The sequence below is a fragment of the Sceloporus undulatus genome, chromosome 3 (assembly GCF_019175285.1).
Source record: "Sceloporus undulatus isolate JIND9_A2432 ecotype Alabama chromosome 3, SceUnd_v1.1, whole genome shotgun sequence".
Classification (NCBI taxonomy): domain Eukaryota; kingdom Metazoa; phylum Chordata; class Lepidosauria; order Squamata; family Phrynosomatidae; genus Sceloporus; species Sceloporus undulatus.
The window spans coordinates 190522737-190546775 of record NC_056524.1 but is presented as its reverse complement, the minus strand read 5'-3'; the positions used below and the strand labels follow the sequence as shown (position 1 = coordinate 190546775).

At 39.2% G+C, this 24039-nt stretch overlaps 1 protein-coding gene across 2 annotated transcripts in view; it reads right to left on the bottom strand.

Moving 5' to 3' along the window:
- Positions 1-7582: 7582 nt before the first annotated feature.
- The window catches only part of C3H10orf90 (chromosome 3 C10orf90 homolog), a 122980-nt gene continuing 106523 nt past the window's right edge, over positions 7583-24039 (bottom strand). For both annotated transcript variants that reach the window (XM_042459020.1, XM_042459021.1), the window contains exons 7-9: positions 11010-11073; positions 10189-10288; positions 7583-8460 (exon numbers count right to left, since the gene is read on the bottom strand). In XM_042459020.1, coding sequence (XP_042314954.1) covers positions 8422-8460; positions 10189-10288; positions 11010-11073 — 203 coding nt within the window. In that variant the 3' untranslated portion in view covers positions 7583-8421. The remainder of the gene's footprint in view (positions 8461-10188; positions 10289-11009; positions 11074-24039) is intronic.

Genomic DNA, 24039 nt, shown 5'->3' with positions numbered 1-24039 from the left:
CCTAATACCACCCCTCCCAATAAACACACTGATTGACGTAGAGTCGTGTTTAAACAGCTCTGTGGCCATCCAGTCTACTTCAGCGAGCCCCTTTCCCCACGTTGTGCAATAAGGAATCATTATAATACTGGCCTTATATTGTTCTTGTAAGGATTTCTGACACATCTACGTGATACAAATATTAAATATTCTGGCTTATAGTTTATGTTTTCAATGAAACATTGCAGAATATTTAATCAATGCGCATGTGTACATATTTAATGGAGAGAGTGATAAAACAGACACCAGCTGAGCCAATGTGGTGTAGTGGTTTGAGTGTTGGACTGTGACTCTGGAGATCAGGGTCCAGTTCTGTGCTCCAGCATAAAACCCACTGGGTGACTTTGGGCAAATCACACTCTTTCAGTCTCAGAGAATGGCAATGGCAAACCCACTCTGAGGAAACTTACCACGTAAAAAATGAATCGGAGGCACACAGCAACAATGGCTGGACTGGCAGTTGCTTCTCCCAGTAGTATATTCATTTAATATTAAATGTTCATGAATAGTCTGTTAGTAGCTGAGATCCAGCATGGTGTAGTGGTTTCAACATTGGACTAAGAATCTAGAGACCAGAGTTGGAATCCCTGCTCAGCCATAGAAACCCTGGGTGATCTTGGGCAAGTCACACTCTCTCAGCTTCAGAAGAAGGCAAAGAAAAAACCTTTCTGAACAAATCTTGCCAAGAAAGCCCTGTGATAGTTTCACCATAGGTCAGAAATTATTTGAAGGCACATAACAACTATAGCAGCTGCATAACAGATTTGCTGTGTTCAAAATTATTCACAGAATAGTCATGAACACTGGCAAGAAGACAGCATCTCCACCATACCTAAGGCAACTGTTTATTTTGGGGGCCCAGGTCTTGGTATGTAACATACATAGCTCTGTCCAGTAATGAAGGGGAACAACTAAGCATCCAAGAAAGCACTGATGAGAGGTGCTATTGTTGCTGATGCCCAGCATGTGCCAATTGAGACAGTTTCTTTATTAAGCTAATAATAGGACTGGCTCCAACAGACACAGAACTGCCATGTCAGTAACAGCAGAACAACACAAAGTTCAAGAGACAAACAAGGAAACCATGTACTGTGTTTCTAGTTTATTGAGAGGCTCTGATCTTAAAAGAACCAAAACCTAATTAAGACTCTTAAAACAGAATTACAGCCATTCTTTTCTTTCCCTTGATAGGGTGGAAAACACAACAGTGTCACAAGACAAGATTTTTCCCTCTGTGGCAATGGTCTAGCTGGGGAACTTTATGACAACGACTCAAAGAGCTTGTTCCCACTAGGGGAAACCCCGCGTTCTGAATCGATTTCATTAGGCAGCGTTCCCATTAGGATTCGGTTTAAATCTAGAACAGTTCTAGACCAACCCGGAATCGTTCCCACAAGAAATCGAATCCAGAAGCGTGTTAAAATTTAAATCCGTGTTTTCCTCATTTAACGCGTGTTAAAAAAACACTAGGGTCCTACCTAGTGTTTTTCCCTTGATTCGAGTTAGGAACCGGAGTATTTAGATGAGAACGATAGCATTTGAATCGGGCTAGAAGGATGGGAGGAGCTGACTGCGATGGGGGCTGTAATTGGGGGAGTTGCCCTTTCTGTCCCCATCCGTCGTGGCTGTCGCCATTTTTGCTTCCCTCACCCCTTTGTCCGCTGTGGTCTTTCAATAAGAGATAAGGATTATTTTTATTTTTTATTTTAATGGTTTACAGGCGCTTAATCTCTTCAGCGCTTTAAGCGCCTGAAGTCCCGGCTGCTCCAGCGCCTGCATCTGCAAAGGACTACAAGGCTTCTCCCGGTGGATTGCAACCTCCCCTCTGTGTGGAGAGAGCCCATTTCTAACGGAGGAGAGGCAGGAAGGGAAGGCTCCTCTCAAAGAGGCATTCCCTGCCCGCTTGGGCTCTGATCTCGCCCAGGCAGGGAAGGGAAGGCTCCTCGCGAGGAGGCCTCTGTCTCGCCCGACAGGGAAGGGTTGATCAATGGGGGGCGTGTCTCATGGGGATGCTTTGACAGAGAGTTCCTGCGTGGCAGAAGGGAGGGATTGGACTAGAAAGGCTCTTCCTGGGTCCCTTCCAACTCTCAGATTCTAAGGTCTATCCACCCAGCCTTGTTTTAGCTTGGTAGGTAGCGGCCCCTTTTCTGCTTCCTTCTTGCCATGCAGGAACTCCCTAATCAAAGGGCTCAAGCAGAGGCTGGGTGGGCATGTGTCATTGGGATGCTTTGACAGAGAGTTCCTGCGTGGCAGAAGGGAGATGGACTAGAAGGCTTTTCTTGGGGTCCTTCCAACTCTTAGATTCTAAGGTCTATCCACCCCCCTCTGTTTTAGCTTGGAACTAGGGTCCCCCTTCTCTGCCTCCTTCTGCATGCGGAAACTCCCTAATCAAGGGAGTTTCCTAATCAAAGGGAGTCTCGCCCTAATCAATGGGGGGGATAGAGCTTCTTCCTCTCTTTCTCAAACGGAATCTGCCTTCTTCCCTCCAACCTGGAAAGAGAATTTTGGAAGAGTGCCTCCCCTGCTTTTCCAGCAGCCTCTTCATTGATCTGAAGGGACATGAACGGGGATGCTGCCCTGGAAAACCTATCCCATAGTTCCTCGGAGAGAGCTTTGGTTCCTAATATTCCGCATTGCCAGCAGCCTCCTTCTCATTGATCTCTGTGGCTCTCTGAAGGGATTCTGCCTGGCGCTGGGAGACATGAAGCGGGGTGCTGCCCTGGAAAACCTATCCCATAGTTCCTTGGAGAGAGCTGTTTCCTACTAAATTCGCATTGCCAGCAGCTCCTCTCTATTGATCTCTGTGGGCTCCTGAAGGATTCTGCCTGGGCTGTCTGAGGAGACATGAAGCGGGGGATGCTGCCCTGGAAAACTATCCATAGTTTCCTCTGGAGAGAGCTTTGGTTTCCTACTAAATTCGCTGCCAGCAGCCTCCTTCTCATGATCTCTTGGGCTCTCTGACGGGATATGCTGGCTGTTGAGGGAGGACATGGGGATGCTGCCCTGGAAAACCTATCCCATAGTTCCTCTGGAGAGAGCTTTGGTTTCCTACTAAATTCGCATTGCCAGAAGCATCCCCCATTGATCTCTGTGGGCTCTCTGAAGGGATTCTGCCTGGCTGTCTGAGGAGACATGAAGCGGGGATGCTGCCCTGGAAAACCTATCCCATAGTTCCTCTGGAGAGAGCTTTGGTTTCCTACTAAATTCGGAGGGAAAATGTATATAATAAGGCAGACAGCGCTTGTGACGTTTGATCGTTTAAGCGCCTTGATTGGTCCATTTAAAAAAAAAACCGCCAAAAATAAATCGAATCAGAAACGGTCACAGAGATGGAAACGATGTCATAGATAAATCGATTCAGATTAATGCGGGTTACCGTTACGCCATTCTGACGTAGTATTGATTGACAACTCCAAATAAGGTATGGAGGAGAAGAATCGCTTTATTTAAACACCGATTTCATGCCAAGTGAGAACGCTTACTGAACGCTTGCAGGTAAAAAATCCGAATTAAACAAGCAGATGGGAACGATGAATAAAGCGATTCTGAAAGCGGGATAACAACTGTGTTATTTTAATTCGATTTTATTAAAAACGTTTTATTTTAATTCGTATCAAATCCTAAGTGGGAACAAGCTCAAATAGTCTGACTGGCTGGCCTCATCTTTGATGGATTTTCATCATGAATGTCTCTACTTTTATTCTGCCATGAATTTAAGGATTTTTAAAAGATTGTTAATCTTCATCTTTCGATGTTTTTTAAATAAGTGCTTGCACTTCTATTTGTATATTCATATACAGTATTACATCTTGTAATATTTAATTGCATTAAATATAATAATATTACATATTTTATTAAACATTCTATAATTAGGATTGTACATTACCCTGGAGCCCCTTTGAGTAGTGAAAAGCAATATAAAAATATTTTTCTACAAGAGGAAAATAACAACATCAGTTCTAGTCACCTTAGCCAAAACACAGTCTAGGTAGGACTACTGTCGTAATGTATATACTCTTCCTTTGTGGACCTAAGCGTGTGCTCAGTAACAAGGTTATGGAAGTTCAAATTAAAAATAGTAATCTACTTTAATTATGTTTTAACTTTTGTACTATGAGGTTTTTTTAATTGTATCGTGCTTTTAAAACATTGTACTCCACCTTGTCCCATGCTCTCAGAGAGAGGTAGAATATAAATATAAATATTAATATAATATAAATATGGAGGAAGCGCCAAAGCAATATATTATTTCCAGCCAAAGATTTACCTTAGACATGCTGTTTGCTAACTATATTCCAAACCGATTATGAGGAGGACTTTTAATCTGAAATTGCCATGCATTTTATCTTCACACATGGGAAATTATTGATGAATATATATGTGTATTCACCTTAGCAAAAGCTGTTAAATGGGTGTTGGGGTGTGCAGAGCTAAATCAAGGAAAGAGATGAATAAAGCTTAAATGTCACAAACATTTATGAAAGGATTCAAAGCAATTCTCAAAATGCTATGCCACTTCAAATGTCAGCAGAATGGATAAAGCATGATCCTCTAGACTGGATTTGTGCAGCTGTTAAATTCTCCTGTGAAGAGGCAGAAGAGTATGGGTACCGGTCATGAAACAAAACTCAGAATAGGGCCACGCTAAAAGGTTCTTTGCATTAACTTTTCAGTTAACCAACTGGTGTCTGGTTTACAAGTCTTCAAGACCAATTAAGATGGAAATAGTGGGGTTTTTCAGGAAGAAGTCTTTCTTTTTATTACATAGTAACTATAGCCTCCTTTTCAAATGGTGGCTATATGAAGCAATGATGATTTTACTGATATACAGTATTATTTATTTATTATTATATTTATATTGTAACCATGTATAAGTATTATCTCCTTATTTGACCAGTCTTTTGTTTCTACTTACTGTGTCAGGCAGGAGTTAATTTAATCAAAAATTATATTTTATTTAATTTAATTAAAACTGAATTCTACCCAAAATGTAGTTATGTATAGGTCTGAAAGTCTGGTGGGGAACCTGGTACTGATCGAGTTCAACTCTTCTGAACACTGAAGTATCAACTTTGGGATTCTTCTAAAACCATCCCTGTGCATTGCAAATTCGAACATGAACACTTTCCATAAATCCTTCTGATAAGAAGTTTGTGGTCTTTTCAACACTCTTAAAATCTATTTTAGCGAGATGGCATGGTAAGACCTAGGCTAGCATCTTTTTCAGTAGTTGAGTTCAAGCTGGATGGTATGATTGCATAACTGTTAGGGATTCTGTGCCTTGAAAGCCCTTTGGTTCAAGTGCTGGTAGGCTGGAATGGTAGATTGTCTTTGTGTTTGTGTATGTTTGTGTGTGTGTGTGTTTGTGTGTATTTTCAGATATAGCTATCGCAAACAAGCTGTGTCATTGTAGTTACCTTTAACAATGGAGGATCAGGAACTTGCTAGCTTCAAGATGTCCCCACTGTATAAACAATACACAAATGAACCAATGGCTACACTGCATGTTTGTCAGTATGCAATACATCTACTCCCTTTTTCAATTAGCTGGACTGCATGGACAGTGTGTATTCTGCCAACATGTCAGCGTATACCGTCATGATGCAAACCTGCCATTTATAGCCTTACAGCATGCACAGTGATGTTCTCCATGCATCACAGCTTTAAAGGCTTCATTTTCTTCAAATTCCCAAACAGAAATCAAGGTGCAGTGCCTTATGAAACCTTTTATGTTGGTGTTGGTTTTAACCTATAAAGCCCTAAATGGCTTGGGCCCAGGGTACTTGGAGGACCGCCTCTCTCCACATAATCCGCCCCGCACACTTAGATCATCCGGGACAAACCTGTTAGAGGTTCCTAGAACACATCTTGTAAGGACCTCACAGAGGGCTTTTACCATCGTTGCCCCGTCTTCCTGGAATAAGCTCCCCTTAGAGCTTCGCTCTGCCGCCTCATTAGATTCTTTTAAGAAGAATTTAAAAACATACTTATTTAGATTGGCCTTCCCTCTTTAGTTTAATTGATTTTCCTCTGCCCTTTGTTTTTCTCCTTTGACTCCGAAATATTTGTGATTGATTGTTTGTACCCTGATATGTGTATTTTTTTGACTCCTGTTCCTATTTTTGTAGTAATGTTTTAATTTTTTATATTCTAATTTAATTTGTATTGTAAACGCTATTGTAACTGTTTTTAACATTTGTAAGCCGCCTTGATCTTTTTTGGAAAGGCGGGGTATAAATAAAATTTATTATTATTATTATTATTATTATTATTATTATTATTATTATTTATACTTCAGAGACCACTTCCTTCCATTAAGACCTAAAAGGGCTGGATGTATCTTGTTACTCCCATTCATGATGCACTACAAATGTCAAGGAAACACAGAGGCATTTTGGTAGTTTTATGTAGTTCGCCCCCAATGGATGCTCACAGGAAACAAAGCTTCAAAATAGCCAGAAGAAGAAGGCATTGATTGTACAATGACCAGGACCATCAAAGCTATTTTGCTGCCTGAGGCCAATTGGTAAATATTGTCCCGTATCCCATCCCAAAGTCAAGGTGATTAGCACCTAAAAGCCACTTGAGCCATTCTGGGTCTTGAGGCAAAAAATTCCACAAATACGTAGCTGCCCTCACTTCCTATACATATACTGTACAATAAACTTTTTAAAAACTAACAATCTGCTACCCTTCCATTAGTACTTTAAATCAGTTCTCGGAAGCAACTACCTCACTCAGTTTAATGGGAGGATTGGCCGTTAATGGCTAAAGTTGACCTTATAATGCTGGTCATGGGAAACAGTATTTGAGGCTATTGCCACATTGCAGAAATAAATCAGTATGACAACACTTTAATTGTTATGGCTCCATCCTGTGAAATCCAGAGATCTGTAGTTTGATGAAGTATTCAGCCTGGTCTGTCAGAGAGCTCTGGTGCCTCACCAAACTACAAAACCAAATTACAAATACAGAGCCATGACAGTTAGAGTGGTGTCAAACTGGTTTATTTATGCAGTGTGGACACACCTTTCGTCTGTTCATTTCTGCAGGTCCTGCACATCTAGGACAGCATGGGATATATAGACAAATAATGCACACAACCGGTAAAAAGCAACATCCTTGCTTCCTGTAACATTTATCCAAACAACTCTGTTATTCATATGATACCAAAGGCTTCTGAATGTTCTGACTATATAGAGCAAGGAAGAGTCATACATATACGATCAGCAACTACTGTAGCTGATGTATGGGAAGCAGAGTGTTGGTATTTTCTGATAGTCTACATCATATTATAAAGCATCTATGAAGTAAGAACAGATACATGTGGCACAGAAGCAGGTAAAAATAAAACAACATAACTGCAATATTTTCACAATAGGATCTAGGAAAACTCTACTGTGGTGTCAAAAGACATGAATTTCATTATCGTTTGTGACAATGGCAGTGAAATAAAATAACTGTCTTCCAAAAAACATATAGAATTTAGTCCTTTTTTCTACTCAGACTTTATTTCTTCTTTATATAATCTTTATTGCTCAATGTACAAATAAAATTTTCAAATATTTCTGAAGCAAACATTACAGATGTTTTTCATTATGTTATCTTTATACAATCAATTTTTTTAGTCACTACCACTCTGTAGATTTATGCCATTCAAAATAACAATAATAAATAAATGCCATTTCTACAAATATATCACTCCAAGTAATGCCTAGCAAAATTATATGGTTTAGCAAAGAACATGTTTCAGAGGAATTGTTAGCTAAGTTTTAAAAGGCTGTTTTTACAATAACAGGTAACCACCTTATTTGGGTTTACTATAAAAATAGAAATATGCTCATTCAGAGGTCTAAAATATTGGTCCCGGTGCTATGTTAACCATTAATTTAAAACTAATGCAGAAATGATTAGACAATAATGGTATTTTAGCTAGTTTCTAACCAGAGCAAAAATGATATACATTCTTCTTTCCATTCAAAACACTACATTTATACTCGAAGGCCTTAAATAAGTGGGATGTATGGGAATCATATTTATGCAGGAGGCATGCTTACATATGCCCGCATGTATGATACACAAAGTTGGCTTTGTGGTTGAAAAACCTTTTTAAAGCATAAATACTTTGTTGCCTTCAACAATTGCATAAAACTGTTTTAAAGTTGATATTTCCATGGCTTTTGACCACTGGAATATAATCCAGTGATTTTTCTAGAAACAACTAGATTTTCGTTTTTTAAAAAATCAATCTCTCATCTTTGTTTATGGATTTAACAACAAATAAAGCCTCCATGTCATTAAGGTCATGCTATCTTTGTATGGCTTTTTAATTATCAAAGACATCCAAGGTCCAAGCAGAATGATGTTCCTGGGAATCTTTAGTCATTCTGTATTCCTTTGAAGAAGCTGGTCCAGTAACTGCTACAAGGAGAACAAATAAAAAAAGCAACCTGTAATGTCACACATTTTATATTACTAGACCTTATAGACAAGAGAAGAGGATGAGACACAGAGTTGCTTATGGCAGCAGCCATGCATATGTTATAACATCTGACATTTGCTATAAGATGTGTGCTTATAACTCAGTAGTGGAACACATAGTATGATGAAAAAGGTCCTACGTTCAATTTGTGGTAGGACTGGGAAAGATTTAGATATGTAATTCTACAGATCTACTGTAAATCAGTGTAATACAGAATGCAATAGTTTGACTTGGTATAAAACAGCTTATGTTCCTTCCTCATTACTTGACAAAGAATATACCTGGCATGGAATCAGAAATATTTACACAAACAGGTTTTAGTGGTTGTTCATACAGAGATTAGGGATGTATATTTGACTATTTCAGCTTCATGAAGGCAAATATTTGCTCCCCATTGTGGGAGGAAAGAAACATTTCTGTGCACTTCTCCTCTTGCATTTGAACATCCCAAGGTATTCTGGAGAAATGATTCTGCACATAAATACATGTGGGGTTTTTTGCACAAAAAATATATTTTTTCTGCAAAATACATATTTTTCAGATAAAATACAGCTACATTTTGTGCAAAATTGTAGTTCTTTGCAAAAAAAGGGGAATGTTTCACAGAAAATATATGCAGCTATCTGGAAACAGTGTATTTTGGGGAGAAAAAGCATATTTGGAGACAAAAAGTAGATTTTTTATCAATTTGTTTTCAAAAGCCCATATGGTTGTTGTTGGTTTTTTTTTTACAAAATCAAGTGGTTTTTTGCACAGAAACATGATTTTTGCACAAAAAATATGCACCTATTTGGAAAGAGTATTTTCTGTCCAGAAAATGCATTCTCTGGACAAAAAAACCTAAATAATTTTCATGTCAACAGCCCTTTGGAGAGGTGGGATATAAATAAAACTTTATTGTTGTTATTATTATTATTATTATTTGTATTTTTGTGAAGAATAAATTTTTGAAACACTTCATGGGATGTGATATTGGGCAAAAAACATCAGAATATTTTTTTCATTGTGTTATGCTTGCTCACTAGGATTCTCAAGTGTAAAAAGACCCATTTTTGTCTGGGAAATAAATAAAGGTGAGTACTCTCTCCATCTCTAATACAGCTTGCAAAAATGTCCTCAGTTTAGAGGGTAAGTATCTGAATCTCTTAGCCTGGCAGTGTAGCAGTTACATGAGGAGATTTTAAATAATGACACAGCCACAAACATATATACAGATGCATGTCCAGGCAAAGTAATACAATGTTCTGACTTAGTTCTTTCCCCAAGAACTAAGAAAGGGGTGGGTGGGTCAGGGATTGTTTGTTCTCCTATTTGTGGGTACTGCAATTGTGTGGCAGGAACAAGAATATGGGATGACAGCTTGAAGAAGAAAGCCAAACTTATTGACCTATTGAGTGACAAGGTTTATTTTAATTAATTAATTAATTAATTAATTAATTTTTATCCCGCCTTTCTCCCAAAGTGGGACCCAAGGTGGCTAACATACATACAATTGTACAATTAAAGTCGTAAAAATATAAAAATTACAAACATAAAATTTAAAAACATACAAAGTTAAAATTAACAATCCGAGACCATCCCTCTCATCCCCTAATAAAACCAAGCCTGCCAGATGTCAATATTTAATTTATTTATTTTAAGGTTGTGTATGATCAGAGAATTATTACCTTTTTGAACACCTCAACTCTCATCCTATTGCTCTGTAAGATAACCCGTTTCTGCTTCTCTTCTTGTTTCTTCTTCACTTCAGGCAGATTATTATAAATTCTGAAAAATAATAAAATTATTATATTTGGTTTAGGCTATCAGGTAGTGGCTGGGAGTGTTCAATCTTATAGCAACATATAGCAATACAGCAAGTACATTTCTATACCGTTGATCAGTTATTTAACACTTATTGGTCGACTAGCACTCCCTAAGCTGTTTACAGTGTGTAAGCCAATTGCCCCCAACAAGCTGGATACTTATTTTGTTGAAAAGCCTCTCCTGGCACTAGAATGGCTCGGTGGGGGGGGGGGGGGGTTGTGGCAAAAAATCCCCCCATACCCTTGGTGGGGGGACACTTTGGGGCAAAAATCTTGTGTAACATCAACATATAACAAACATTTTAAAAATTGACCCCTCCCTCATGGGCCATACCTTGCCCACCACTCATCTAGATTAATATGAAGAATGGACAAAAAAGGCAAATAACTGAGATTCCAAATTCCTGGGGTACCATCGCCCAAGCCATCAGAAAAAATACAAAAACTCCTGATTGTTGAGACACCCTTTCCTGTTGAAGATGAGAAAAAAATGTGAATATTCTTTACACCTGGGGAGAGCAATTATTAGCCCAGCAAAGATGAAAGAAAACTCCATAGTCAAACAAATATTGGGCCAGCCCAATCAGTCCAGGACCCATGATGAAATGGTTTTAGAACATAAAATACATAAATCAAGATCAAGACAGAAGAAGGAGTAAAATGCAACATATAATATTTCTTACCTTTTTGATCGCATATGCATCTCCTTTTCTGAAATGAACCGTTCTTTTGGCTTGAATAGATTATCTAGGAATTGCAAAACAGAGACTACATTACACACATGATATATAATGGGAACTTGGTATCTCCTGCTGTTTGGTTCTAGAACCCTCCATGGATACCAAAATCCGTGGATGTTCAAGTACCATTAAATACAATGGATAGTTAAATTATATCCTTTATATAAATTAGAAAAATCCAGGTTTGCTTTTTTGAATTTGCATATCTTTTGTATATTTTCAAGCTATGGATGTTTGAATCCCTGGATATAGAATCCAAGGATATGGAGGTCTGACTAGAATAGGCTTCAATAGGGCAATTACTTGCTTTGCTTCTTCTGTATGAATTGTAGCAACTGACTGAAAGCCAATGATTAATCCCAACTGGAACAGACCCACTAAAATCATAGTAACTTAATGAGTGAATAATTGATAAGTCAACATTTGAATAAATCTATTGATTAATTGGGACTAACAACTGGAGTTCAGCTTCTGAGATCACCACAAAGCTCAAAATGTTATTTTTTTGAAAGGAATTTGTTACTTGGTGGCCTATTTTTTTTGTTGATGTTGCTTATTATTTGAAGAACAAGACATTACTAACTTGTTGGGGAAATGGAGAAAGACAAACCTGCAGTGCTTGGTTATAACAGCATGTCAACAGTAAATAATGCAATAAAGATTGAGCTGGAAAAGAATAAGATTCTGTTGTAGGTGATCCTACTGTAGTTGGGTGTGCTTATGTACAGCAGGCAAAGTAAACAGCAGCTGCCTCCAGAATCCTTTATTGAGCATGCATGAAGTGCAAAACAGAAAGAAAAGGAGATAGCAGATAAGCTTTCTTCACCTGCTACCGCATATTGGAAAAAAACACTGATCTATATGTTTTGTCACCAAAATGTAAATCATAAGAAAAGTTGAGGCTGCTGAAAATAAAATTATTATCCCAGGATGTATTTTGGAAGAAGCTTTCAAGTGATCTCTAGATGATTTAAATGTTTATGCTTACTTATGCAAGGCTTACTTGGCAGGGTGGTTTCAGTTCACATGAAGCATAATGTTAGTTCTGAATAAAAAGTTTGCTGAGACATGTTAAACTGCTAACATGTTTAACATGTTAAACTGCTTTTCTCTTTTGCCAAATCCGGACAGTTGGAGAATACGCAACGATATTGTGTATTCTTTTTCTTTTTAAAAAGGAAACAAAGATTAGAAACATAAGAATTCCTAACATCCTACCAAGTCAGATCATTGGTTCCTCTAGCCAGTATTCTTTAAATTGCCTGACAGTGGCTCTCCAAGGTTTCATGCCTGAGCTTTTTGAAGTCCTACTTGGCAATATCATGCTAGTCAACTCTAAACCCTGTTCTTCAGCTTTCATAGTTCACCCCTCCTCTGCCCTGGCTCTAACCAAGAGGTGAGGATTTAGCATCCTCATCCCACCCTTTTCAGGAATTTGGATTATAATATCAGAAAGTGATGAAACTGTACATTTTTATCAGAAACATGAGTATGTTTAAAAAGTGCATAACAAATAAGCGTGCTAAGACTTGAGTTCATGTACTGAGTTAGGGTGGAGGGAGCCACATGGGAAGATTGGCTCTGTCTTAAAATATGATGCTATTATATCACAGAAAGACCCAATGGACATGCCGAATTGCAAGCCAAATAACAGGATCCCCCCTCCCATGGGCAGTGCTCCATGAATCAACATGGCTCTTGATTTAAAACAATGTTCTACATCACTGACAAATCAAGAAAGCAGTGAGGTATTTTAAGACATTTCCTGGCTGTGAAGCAGTGCAAGAATTTTACATTGAACATTCATAGGGCCAGAGACCCACATCAAAAATTAACTTGAGAGACAGACTGAGTGGGGCAAGGAGACATTTGGAATCACTGGGCTTTATATTAATTTGTAACATATAAAAGGCTTTTACACAATTCACAGAGACTAACTCCAGAACAAAGCCATTTAAGAATATGGAAGACCAGTGCACAATAAATGCTCTTAACAGCCTATGTCTAACCGTGATTCATTTCCTTAGAAATAAATCTCACTAATTTCAACAAGACAGTTGTGAATTATGATGTTTAGGGTTGCGGTAATTCAGGCCCTGTCTGCATGGGTCAAATAAAATATCTTCCCTTATCTTCTCAGTGAAGAGTCTAGATTACACATGGCCCAAGCCCTGGTACCAGTTTGAGCAGTCCAGACTATGTTTGAATAGTTCAGCACCAGAACTGGAGTATACTGTCCTTAAAACAGATTAAGAAATCTCACTATTTGCTTCCCAGAAGATCCAGAGCCCTTTTTTGCAATACTAGGTGATGCTGACACACATATCCCACTGTGCCACTCAGTGCTGCCACTATTGCAGCTCATCACTCCAGAATGTGGGGCCCAAGCACGTGATCTACACTATTCTGACTTCAGAGCAAGTGATGTGCCATAGTGGGTGGCACAGTGGGACATGCATATGAACAGCTGCCTAGTGTCACAATTGAGGGCCCCGGGTAACAAGAAGAGGTTGGGGCAGTTCCAATGCAGACACATTCTCAATCTATGATGTTGATGATGATGATGATGATGAGGATGATGATTAACCTTTATTTGTAAAGCGCTGTAAATTTACACAGCGCTGTACATACAATCTTTTTAATTGGACGGTTCCCTGATCTCAGGCTTACAATCTAAAAAGACACGACACAAAAGGAGAAGGGAGTGGTGGAGGGGAAGGGGCCTCTATAGTAGGATAATACATATAAAATACATAGCAATACAGGAAATGATTCAATAAAACAGATAACAAAAGAACATCAAATAGCAAGTGACAATTATGCAATGCCTGGGAAGGCTGCCCTGAACAGGATGGTCTTCAACTCCGTTTTGAAGCTGGTTAAAGAAGTGATGGCTTTTGCTTGTGGGGGAAGAAGGTTCCAGGCATGAGGGGCAGCAAATGAAAAGGGGCGAATCTGAGATGGGGCAGAGGAAATCCTGGGCTGGGACAGCAGACCTTGACTACCTGAATGGAGGGCCCTAGTGGGAAGGTGAGGAGAAATAAGTTCTGATAAGTAAGGCGGGGCCAGCCCATGGAGGGCTTTAAACGTTGACAGCAGGAGCTTATACTGAATGTGGAAAGGGAGGGGGAGCCAATGAAGGGATGCCAAGACAGGAGAGATATGGTCAAAGTGGTGGGCGGATGTGATAATGCGTGCAGCTGAATGCTGGGCAGAAATTAAAGGACGGAGGTGAGAAAGAGGAAGCCCAGCCAGGAGGATGTTACAGTAATCAAGTCGTGAGACCACTAGGGCATGGACCAGGATCTTGGCAGTGGAGGCAGAGAGATATGGTCGAATTTTGGCAATATTGTATAAAAAGAATCTACAAGCCTTGGCTGTGGTCTGGATCTGAGGGATACATGACAGAGAAGAATCAAAGATAAAACCTGGACTGGTTGAATAGAAATGTTGTCCATAGAGAAAGAAAAGGAGTGCTGAAGGGTGGACTTAGGGTCCTGTTCAGTGCCATAGGGCTTATTCCAAGGTACCACACAACTGAATCCATGCACACTTGTTATGGCAGGACACCTCTTTGAACTTAGTGACATTTGCATAAAACCCCATGGCTGCAGTGTACTTACGTACATTTAGAAAATGTGCCAACATTCTGAGTACAAGTAAACCTACTTATCACTGAGCAAACACATTCACTATCAAGCTGCCTGCATGGCAGTTCTAGACACTTAAAAAGAATTGTTCAAAAAACACAGTGGGACTTAATCTGGAGTAAATAAGAAAGTCTCTGGTCCTAACCAGACTCAATTTCCATTTAAATCTACTCACTGCTAAGTTTTTGACACGGACCTGTCAACAATAGAGCAGCTGTCCCTAAATTAGAGGCTCCCATTGTGGGCTGGGCTGGGAGCTCAAATCAGGTGACCAATACAGCAAGGAAAAGGCCTCAAATCATCATCTAGACCAGTGCAGGGGATACATGTATGCAGGGAATAAGGATAAAGGGATAAGGCCCAACAGAATTGACAGTACTCTCCATAACAATTTTTGTGTGTGGTTATTTTGATCTTATTTTAAACAAAGAAACAGATTGGGTTAGCTGAGCAGGTACAGGTTTACAAATCCTTATTTTACTTTTATTTTAAATATATATTATTGTTTTTAATCTAGTAAGTATATTATTGCTAAACAATATTACAAAATTATGTTCCATTACCCGCTCAGTGAATTTATCAACAAAGCGGCAGAGACAAACTCCATTTTATTCCTGTAGCCATGATAGTGCTATGATTTAATTAATTATTGATTTAATTAGTGCTATGATTAAGCTACCTGCACCACTATCCTCATCTCCAGGGTTCAAAACTATGAAGCTGCACTATTAAATCCTAAACTAAAATTTATTCTAGTTTGAAACAAGATGTTATTATGTATGGGTTAATAGACTGGAAATGATTCAATATTTTGTGTCTTCACAAAAAAGGAGACACAAAAGAATGCAGAAACTATAGGACATAGCATTAATCTCCAATGCAAATAAAATTATGCTCAAAAGTCTGCAGCATAGACTTCTGTCATGTTATGGAAAGAGAAATCCCAGAGCTGCAAGCTATTTTCAGGAAAGGAAGAGGCACTAGGGACCACATAGCAATCATACGATGAATAATGGTGTGCACCAGGGAATTAAAAAAAAATCTGCATGTGCTTCACTGACTACAGCAAAGCCTTTGACTGCACAGGTAATGAAAAACTATGGAATACTCTTAAAAGAAATGGGAATGCCACTACGTTTGACAGTTCTGGTGAGAAATCTGCATTTAGGACAAGCAGCTACTGTTAGAATATGGAGATTCAGAATAATTCCCAGTTGGCAAAGTGGTCAGACAAAGCTGTATCTTTTCACCCTATTTGTACAACTTATATTCAGAAAATATCATATGAAGAACAAGTTTAGACTCAGAAGGCAGAGGAGGAGTGAAGATAGGAAGAAGGAATATCAACAATGTTAAGATGTGGAGACAACACCATACTACTATAATCAAACATCTCAGACTTGGAACAATCACTAAGGAAGGTAAAAGAAGAAAGAGCAAAGGTAGGCTTACTGCTGAACACAAAGTCAACAAAAATAATGACTGTGGATGATCTACATAAATTCAATCTAGATAATGAGAAAATCAAAATAGTTAAGATTTTCCATAATTTAAATCAAACATTGATCAGAACAGAGACAGCAATCAAGAAATAAGAAAATTAGTTATGAGAAGGGCAGCTGTGAAAGAACTAGACAAGATTATAAAGAGTAAAGATGTATTTGGGCCACATCATGAGAAGGCATAATCATTAGAAAGGACAGTGATGCTAGGAAGGGTAGAAGTTAGTAGAAAGAAAAGAAGACTGAACACCAGATGGATAGACTCAATCAGGGAGGTCATGGGCCTGAATTTACAGAACCTAAGCAGAGAAGTGGCAGACAGGGGGCCATGGGCTTGAAGCAGCAGGACCTGAGCAGAGCAGTATTAAATAGGTTGACTCAAGGCAGTTAACAAATAAAAACAATGGGTTTAAACAAATGGAGACTTAGGTCAGCTTAGAAGAAGGTCATTCTCACTTAGAAGATGGCAGTGGCAAACCTCCTCTGAATAAATAAATCTTACAAGAAAACCTTATAATAGAGTCACCATAAGTCAGAATCGACTTGAAGGAACATAACAACAAACAATAATATGAAAATGCCACACAGCTCTTTCTGATTTTTTCTGGCATACACTAGCTTGAAAATCTGTATGTACATTAAAGATAGTAAAAAGCCACAGTGCTGCTTGGTTTGATACAGATGTCAGCTCAGCATCCACTACCCTGAATATAGATCTTCTCTCTGCAGGTTCTGTTCCCAACTTTTAAAGACACCACATGTGTTTCATGGATATTTATGGGGGTTACCCCAGGCAACCAATGAATACAAGCATTTAAACGAGCCACACCTAGTATCTCAATTACATTCCATTTAGTATTTTCCTGAGAGAGGGGGTGACTGCTTTTAGTTTAAAAGCAGTTCCATTTGCACAACTCAATAGGCGTACTTCCCATTTTACAGTATATTGATACCATTTTAAGACAAAGGGGAAAAGGTGGGGGGGGACAAAGATGGAGCGAGCATGCATTTTTCAGATGCTTAAAAAAAAGAACCACCATAACACATCTTACATCCATCCCTGCAGGTGTTTCAGCTCAAACACATTTGCACAAACAACTAGTAAACCAATGCACTTAATGTCTACCTGTCTTCTCAGTCATCCCTCAAATGTGCTGTTTAGCTCCTCTGTTCCTAGAAGCTTTTGTTAGCTGTTAAAGAACAGTGGTTATAAATCAAACAGTGTTTGTTCATTCTGCATAATCCATCGGGGGATATGCTTCTGGATAGCCAGTGTGATGGGTCTCTTTAAGTAAGGTTTCCAACTAAGATGAAATAACCCAGTCTTGTCTTGTTTTTTTAATAGTCATCATCATCATCATCATCTTTAACAGGAACTTGATCTGCCTTAATCAGTGGGTGAACATTTGCACATCATGGAAAAGGAAATTGTGGTTTAATATCAGTAAAGTAAGTAGGATCTAAAAGCATAGCATGATCCTGGTTTCAAATCATGGTTAGTAAATCAGCGTTAAGCAATAGTTTCAATTTCCTACCTAACTAGAAAATGTGGTTTATTTCAAAGTGTATAAATGTGCTGCAGCTGGCTCATGAGAGGACAGGTGGGGTATACAGGCCCAAAATTTGCCCCCCCCCCCACACACAATGCATTATCCTAGTTCATAAAAGTAAAGCAACTAAACAGAAATCTAGTTGTGATTCTGCTTCAGTACTGAGGAAATGGGGAATAAATTGTAACACAAGAGTGACCATTAAATCCAGAACCCTGAAGTATACACCCCCATTGTGAGAAAATCCGTATAACAAACAAGACAGGCAATGCTGTCCAAAGAGTATAAAAACCATCCTTAGGGAATGACATTTGTAAGATTGTCATAAATAAGGTTCTTTGACCATAAAATAAAAAACAATCTGAGGAGAATAGAAGAAAATAGCTTCCAAGTTGTCAAGTTTAAAAGATATTCAGGTGAAGGCATAAAAAGTAAACATGTAAATAAGAGAAAGTTAATCCATGTTTTATTCAGATCTTTTAACCTTGCTGAGATTCTGGTTTTTAGAAAATATCCTGTGCAGCAGTAATTTATTTGCAACAATCCCCAAATGACACAAGGAAGCTCCACCAAGATCTTAAGAGTAGCAGACCAAAGTAGATAGCTAATCTTCATAATGTATTTTAACAAATGCTAATACGGGCTCTAAAGAATGGAAATGAATGAGGAGCAAAACACATTTACTAGCAGGAAAGCCACTTAAAGCCATAGGAAAGACAGGCTGGGAAAAGAGGAAAATAGGAGGAGGTTGGATTCCTGCCCACAGAGAAAATAGCTGATTCGCAGCAGTGAAGACTTATGAGCATTTTGTCCTTAGTTTCTAAAGGAATAGCTGATGTGGTTGAAGAAGCATCTCTGGAGATTGCATTCTTTGTTCTGGAACCCCTTCCCTCTTGTGTTAAACATATAGAGAATACCTGGCAGTGATTATTCAGTAGTGCAGTCTGCACACACCCAACAACATTCCTCTTTGTGTCATCACTTTTCTTGTCTCAAAGCCCAGTTTGGGATTAGTTAACGCTGGTTCAAGATGTCCTAATATTGTGGCTTGCAGTATTGTGAAGCCACAAGTACCCTCTCTCTGCCACCAGAAATTCCCCTTATCAGATTTCAGGAGCGATGCTATAAGGCCTAAAAACCTTTAGTGCTGTGCACTCATGTACCAGAGAGCCAGCATGGTGTAGCCATGGTTTGAGTATTGGACTAGGACATTGGGAGACTGGAGTTCAAATCCCCACTCAGCTATGGAAACCTGCTTGGTGATCTTGGGCAAATCACATTCTCTCAGCCTAAAGACTGGCAAAGGCAAACCACATCTGAGTATTCCTTACCCCAGAAAACCTGATGTAATTCATGGGGCAGCCATACATTGACAGGCAACTTGAAGATGCATGCATGTGCATGCGCACACATACAATTGCCACATGAACACAATGGTGGTCTCCCATTGAAGTACTAACCAGAGCTGACCCTGTTTAGCTTCTAAAATCAGGCATGTTTTGGTACCATTTGGTTAATTAAGTCCTTAAAGTGATTATTTTAGGCATAATCTGTGAGATAGCCAGATAGAACACAGTAGTGCCGTATAAGTAAATTGTGCTTTGAGAAACCCACAGGCAGGAAAGGACCTCCAGTATCCAAAGATGATGACTCAAATGTATTTAGGAGCACATGTTAACAGACAGAGAACAAGATGAGAACAAGAATCTTTCTGGTGGATGAGGACTTGATTGAAGCCGGTATAACAACTTTCCCCAATGTTGCACAAGGAGGTATTCTGTACCTCTTTATGCAACGTTTTTGGCAAGCTTCACAACTGCTGCCAGGCAGTCAAGTTCCACCCTCCCTGAAATCTCCTCTCATCACCTGGCTGGTTGCCTTCACCGTCTCCTTCTCCTGGCCTTGCTTATCTTTCAGCCTCCTGGACCTCAGTGTATGCTCCCAAAACTGTTACACTCTGCCTAGTGGTGTCACTGGGTTGGCATCACCAGGTTTGGTAATTCATGGTATTACACACACAGCACATGACCTCCTCCCACACCACATCATGCAGAATCCTTATTAATATTTTTTTTGTATTCAAGTTACTCATATATTGTAATTCCCATATATCACTGGATGTAATGGCAATAGTTGTGACCTAAACAACTAGCAAGATTAAAATTATACCTTTAAATTACACTATCATGCGCACAGCCTAAATGTATTTACATGTACATAGTTTCATATGGTTAAAGTGAACATTTGGTAAGATGTGATATGCGGCTTTCAGCATACACTGAAAGCTGTGAGGGAGTGCACGGGGTGCAAGGGGTAGCACATCCTATTGAGATTAATGGGGTGCACGCTGCCACATGCACAAGCCTCATTACTTTCAATGGGGCTTGAGCATACGCATTTTTTTACGGGGGGGGGGGGGGGGTCCGGAATGGATCCCCTGCGTAAAAAAACGAGCACTGTATATTTTTTAAATTTAAACATTTATTGTTTTTTAAAAATATTAAAATTAATTAATTTTAAAAAACTTGGTTCATCTCCTTTCTCTTACCACTGAGCCTCACCATCTCTCTAGATTCAAGTTTTAAAAGGACACAGACAAATGCCACAGCCCATATCTGCCAAAACGCACTGTTTTGGGGAGAAATGGTGTCACTCCCCTTAGGATGTCACCTGGGGTGGTCAGCTCTCCCCACACCCTCCCAATGGCACCCTAACTCAGCAGGCTTTAATGCAAACTCAGGCAACAACTGAAAAGATATCAGAAGACCCTCTTAGGTGATCAGTATATAAAGCATTAAGATAAATAAAATGACAAAATAAATTATGGAAAGCAGCATTGTGTAGTAGTTTGATGCTGGAATAAGACTCTGGGAGACAAAATTTCAAATCCCTGCTGAACCATGGTAATCTACTGGGTGACCTCTCAGCCTTAGATGAAGGCAAAGGCAAACCTCCTGTGAATAAATCTTTCCAATAAAACCCTATCAAATGGTTGCTGTATGTCAGAGTCAATTTGAAGGCATATAACACACACACACGTGCACGCACGCATGCACACACACACACACACACAGGATTTTTAAAAAATCCTATCTGAATAGCGGATGTCCATTAAGCAGAAATAAAACAGATTGTAGAATGATGCAGTGACACTATTGAAAAAAAAATGCTATGAAGCAATATATCTAATTTGTTTATAATTTGCTTTTAATATCTGTATAAGACAACACCAAAAGAGGTGCATAATGATCTGTGGTATTGTTGTTGTGTGTTTTCAAATTGTTTCCAATTTATGGGAATGCTAAGGCAAACATATTTATGGGAACTCTAAGGCAAACAGGGTTTTCTGGGGCTGAGTGTGACTCACCCAAGGTCACTCAGTGGGTTTTCATGGTTGAGTACAGAATCAAACCCTGATCTCCAGAGTTGTAGTCCAGCATTCAAACCACTACACTTTGCTGGTTCTCAATAAATAATACATATATATCTTTCTACAAGGAATGTGTCTGTACAACCTAAACAATTATTAGATCCATGAAAGGAGTGTCAGAACATCTGAAACTTCGCAACAGCAATTACTTGATACACCAAAGAGACAGTCAATTCTCTACCTTCTAAGTACCCATGAAAATATGGATTTCAGGTGTTCATTATGCAACAGATCCATAGCAAGTCAAGAATAAGCAACATATATCAAATTCAAGACTGTGTGGCAGCTTTATAATTCTCTATATTGTAGTTTTCAGTAAGAAAACAATTTCCCTGAAGGGATGGAATTGAGGTATATTAATGCACACAACTGCAAAAGCATATGCTTTTGCACATTTAAAAAAAATATCTACAAATGTCTGTATACACTAAGATCACAAAGCTGTTCATTATGAGGATTTAAGGTACCATTAACAGCTGGTAGCCCTGGCACTGAAGTAATTACATCATGGTTTTTGAGATTTAAATTCAGTTATTTGAACATTATTGCTATTCTGTTCATCACAGTGTGGTCTCTAATTTGTTCAGTGTAGTCCACAGCAAAGTAGTCTGTTTTAGACTAATTAGTTTTCTTGAAATTATACATTTTAAAAAATCGTATAATAGAAAGGCTAGTAGAAATGTTTCAGGTTGTTTGCCACTAGACTGCTCTTATGATGATAAAAGTCTTTGCTGGCTAAACATGCTAATTTTTCTAAAATACTTTTGGCACCTTGTGAAATCCTCTGCATAGTTTACAAATGCATCTAGGAAGATTTAAAAAAGATAACATGATAAACAGGAACTGCATAAATAATGGCATTTATATGATAGTGGGTGTTGATTGCTGTTTCTCATATTCATTAAAATAACAATATTGGTAAAATAGACTGTGTGCTTCATGTGTGATCTATTGTTCCTATATTCTCAGAAAACATTTTATCCCATTCATGCTAAATAGAAGAGAATTGGTTTCCTGGGGGCCTTTATTTCACTGTCTCAGCAACAGTGAAATAAAAACTGTGAGAAGGACAGCATAATTCTAAAAGTGTTCATTTTTTACTCCAGTTTGTTTGTGATCCCATAGATAGAAATTCCAAAGAAAATGGTCTGCCCCATTCAGTGGCTATCAAGGAAGCCCTTGTACGCATGATGCAGGTACACATGGCAAATAATACTGTAATAATAATAAAATGTATTTATGTTTCCCCGCCTCTCCTGGTGGATCAAAGCGGGGTTACAGACTAAATAAACAGCACACAGTGTTTACATAAAAATTCAATTATACAACCATTCAACTGGCTTGAATGGTTGTATACCTGTTTGTGTAAGAGTGTACCCCTCTCGTAAAATGTAAAGAAACACTAGACAGAGATGCATGCTTATATATAATCCTGGGAACATTATATAATGTAACACAGTTGCTGATATATTTAGTGATTCGTTAATTACGTTTATGTCCTGTCATTTCTCCCAATGGACTCAAGGGCCCTGTACAGATGGGCCTGATAGCCCGTCCTGGCGACATATTAGGGTTGCTTCAGGGCACTGCTTATATACCCCCCGCAACCCTATTATGTCGCCAGAATGTCAAAATGGCGGCGCCCTGTCTACATGGGCGCTGCCATTTTGACGTAATGGCTGCGTCGCATCCAAATGGCACAGTGCGGCCGTTACATCCTGGCGCCTCTGCAGGGCACTTGTGGCGCCCTTTTAGCGGCGCCGGAAGGAGCTTCAAAACGGAGCTCCTTTTGCTGCTTGTATCGCTGGCACAGCCTTTACATGGCTGCGCCAGCGATACAAAAGAGAAAGGGGCCGAGCAGCCCCTTTCTCTCTTTCCTCACCGCTGTTGGGGTGTCCTGGGGCATGAACCCCAAGAACACCCCTTTTCAGGCCGCAGGGAAGCGGCGTTTTCCTGCTTCCCCGAGGCCTGGAAAAGCGACAGATCGGGGCCTCTGGGGCTGCTGCTGTGGCCGCTGAGGCCCCGATCCATTGGGGAAAGGGGCGGATGCAGGCCGCCCCTAATGGGTGGTCTGTATCCTGCCAAGGTGACTTTCCTTCTTCTATCTTGATTCCTTGCAACCACAAACTTTTGAATTTGTTATACACTAATATTTACATTCTGTGACAGTATTATTTTAATACAGATTTTGTATTTTTTTCTGACAGCTAATCTTGAAAGCTAAGCAGGGTCAACCATGGTTAGTACTTAGATGGGATCAACAAAGGAATACAAGGTGCTGTGGGCTTTATTTCAGAGAAAAACAGTGGGAAACTACCTCTGACTGTTCCTTGCCTAAGAAAATCCTATGCAATTCATGGGGTAACCTCAAGTCAACATAGATCAGGCTGACGGAGGGTAACTCCACTAAGATCACCATGTGTTTCACAAAACAATGAGGTCAAGATGTGGATCTCCGATATCCCTTTCAAACACTCTAACCACAACATTACACTGGCTCTTAGTACACTGGAATTCTAATGACAGGAAGTGAAACAGGTGTCCATTGCTAGTTCCTCATTGTTTCCAGAGAAAAATTAATTACCTCTCCCAATCTGGATACAGAGAAAGGAGCTGCTGTGGCAGAAATAGACTGCAGAATAAGACCTGCTTTTTGGAGGATAATGATTGCAAATGGGCATTAGGATAGAGTGGGCCAGTGCTTGGAAAGCAACTTTTAAAAGATATCAGCCAGTGTATACATCGAGCACAAAGTAGCTGTTACTTATATTTACAATTTGCTATATTTTCAGTGCGCTTAAAACATTTCTTCACTTTCCCGTTTTTCAAAGTACCCAAAAT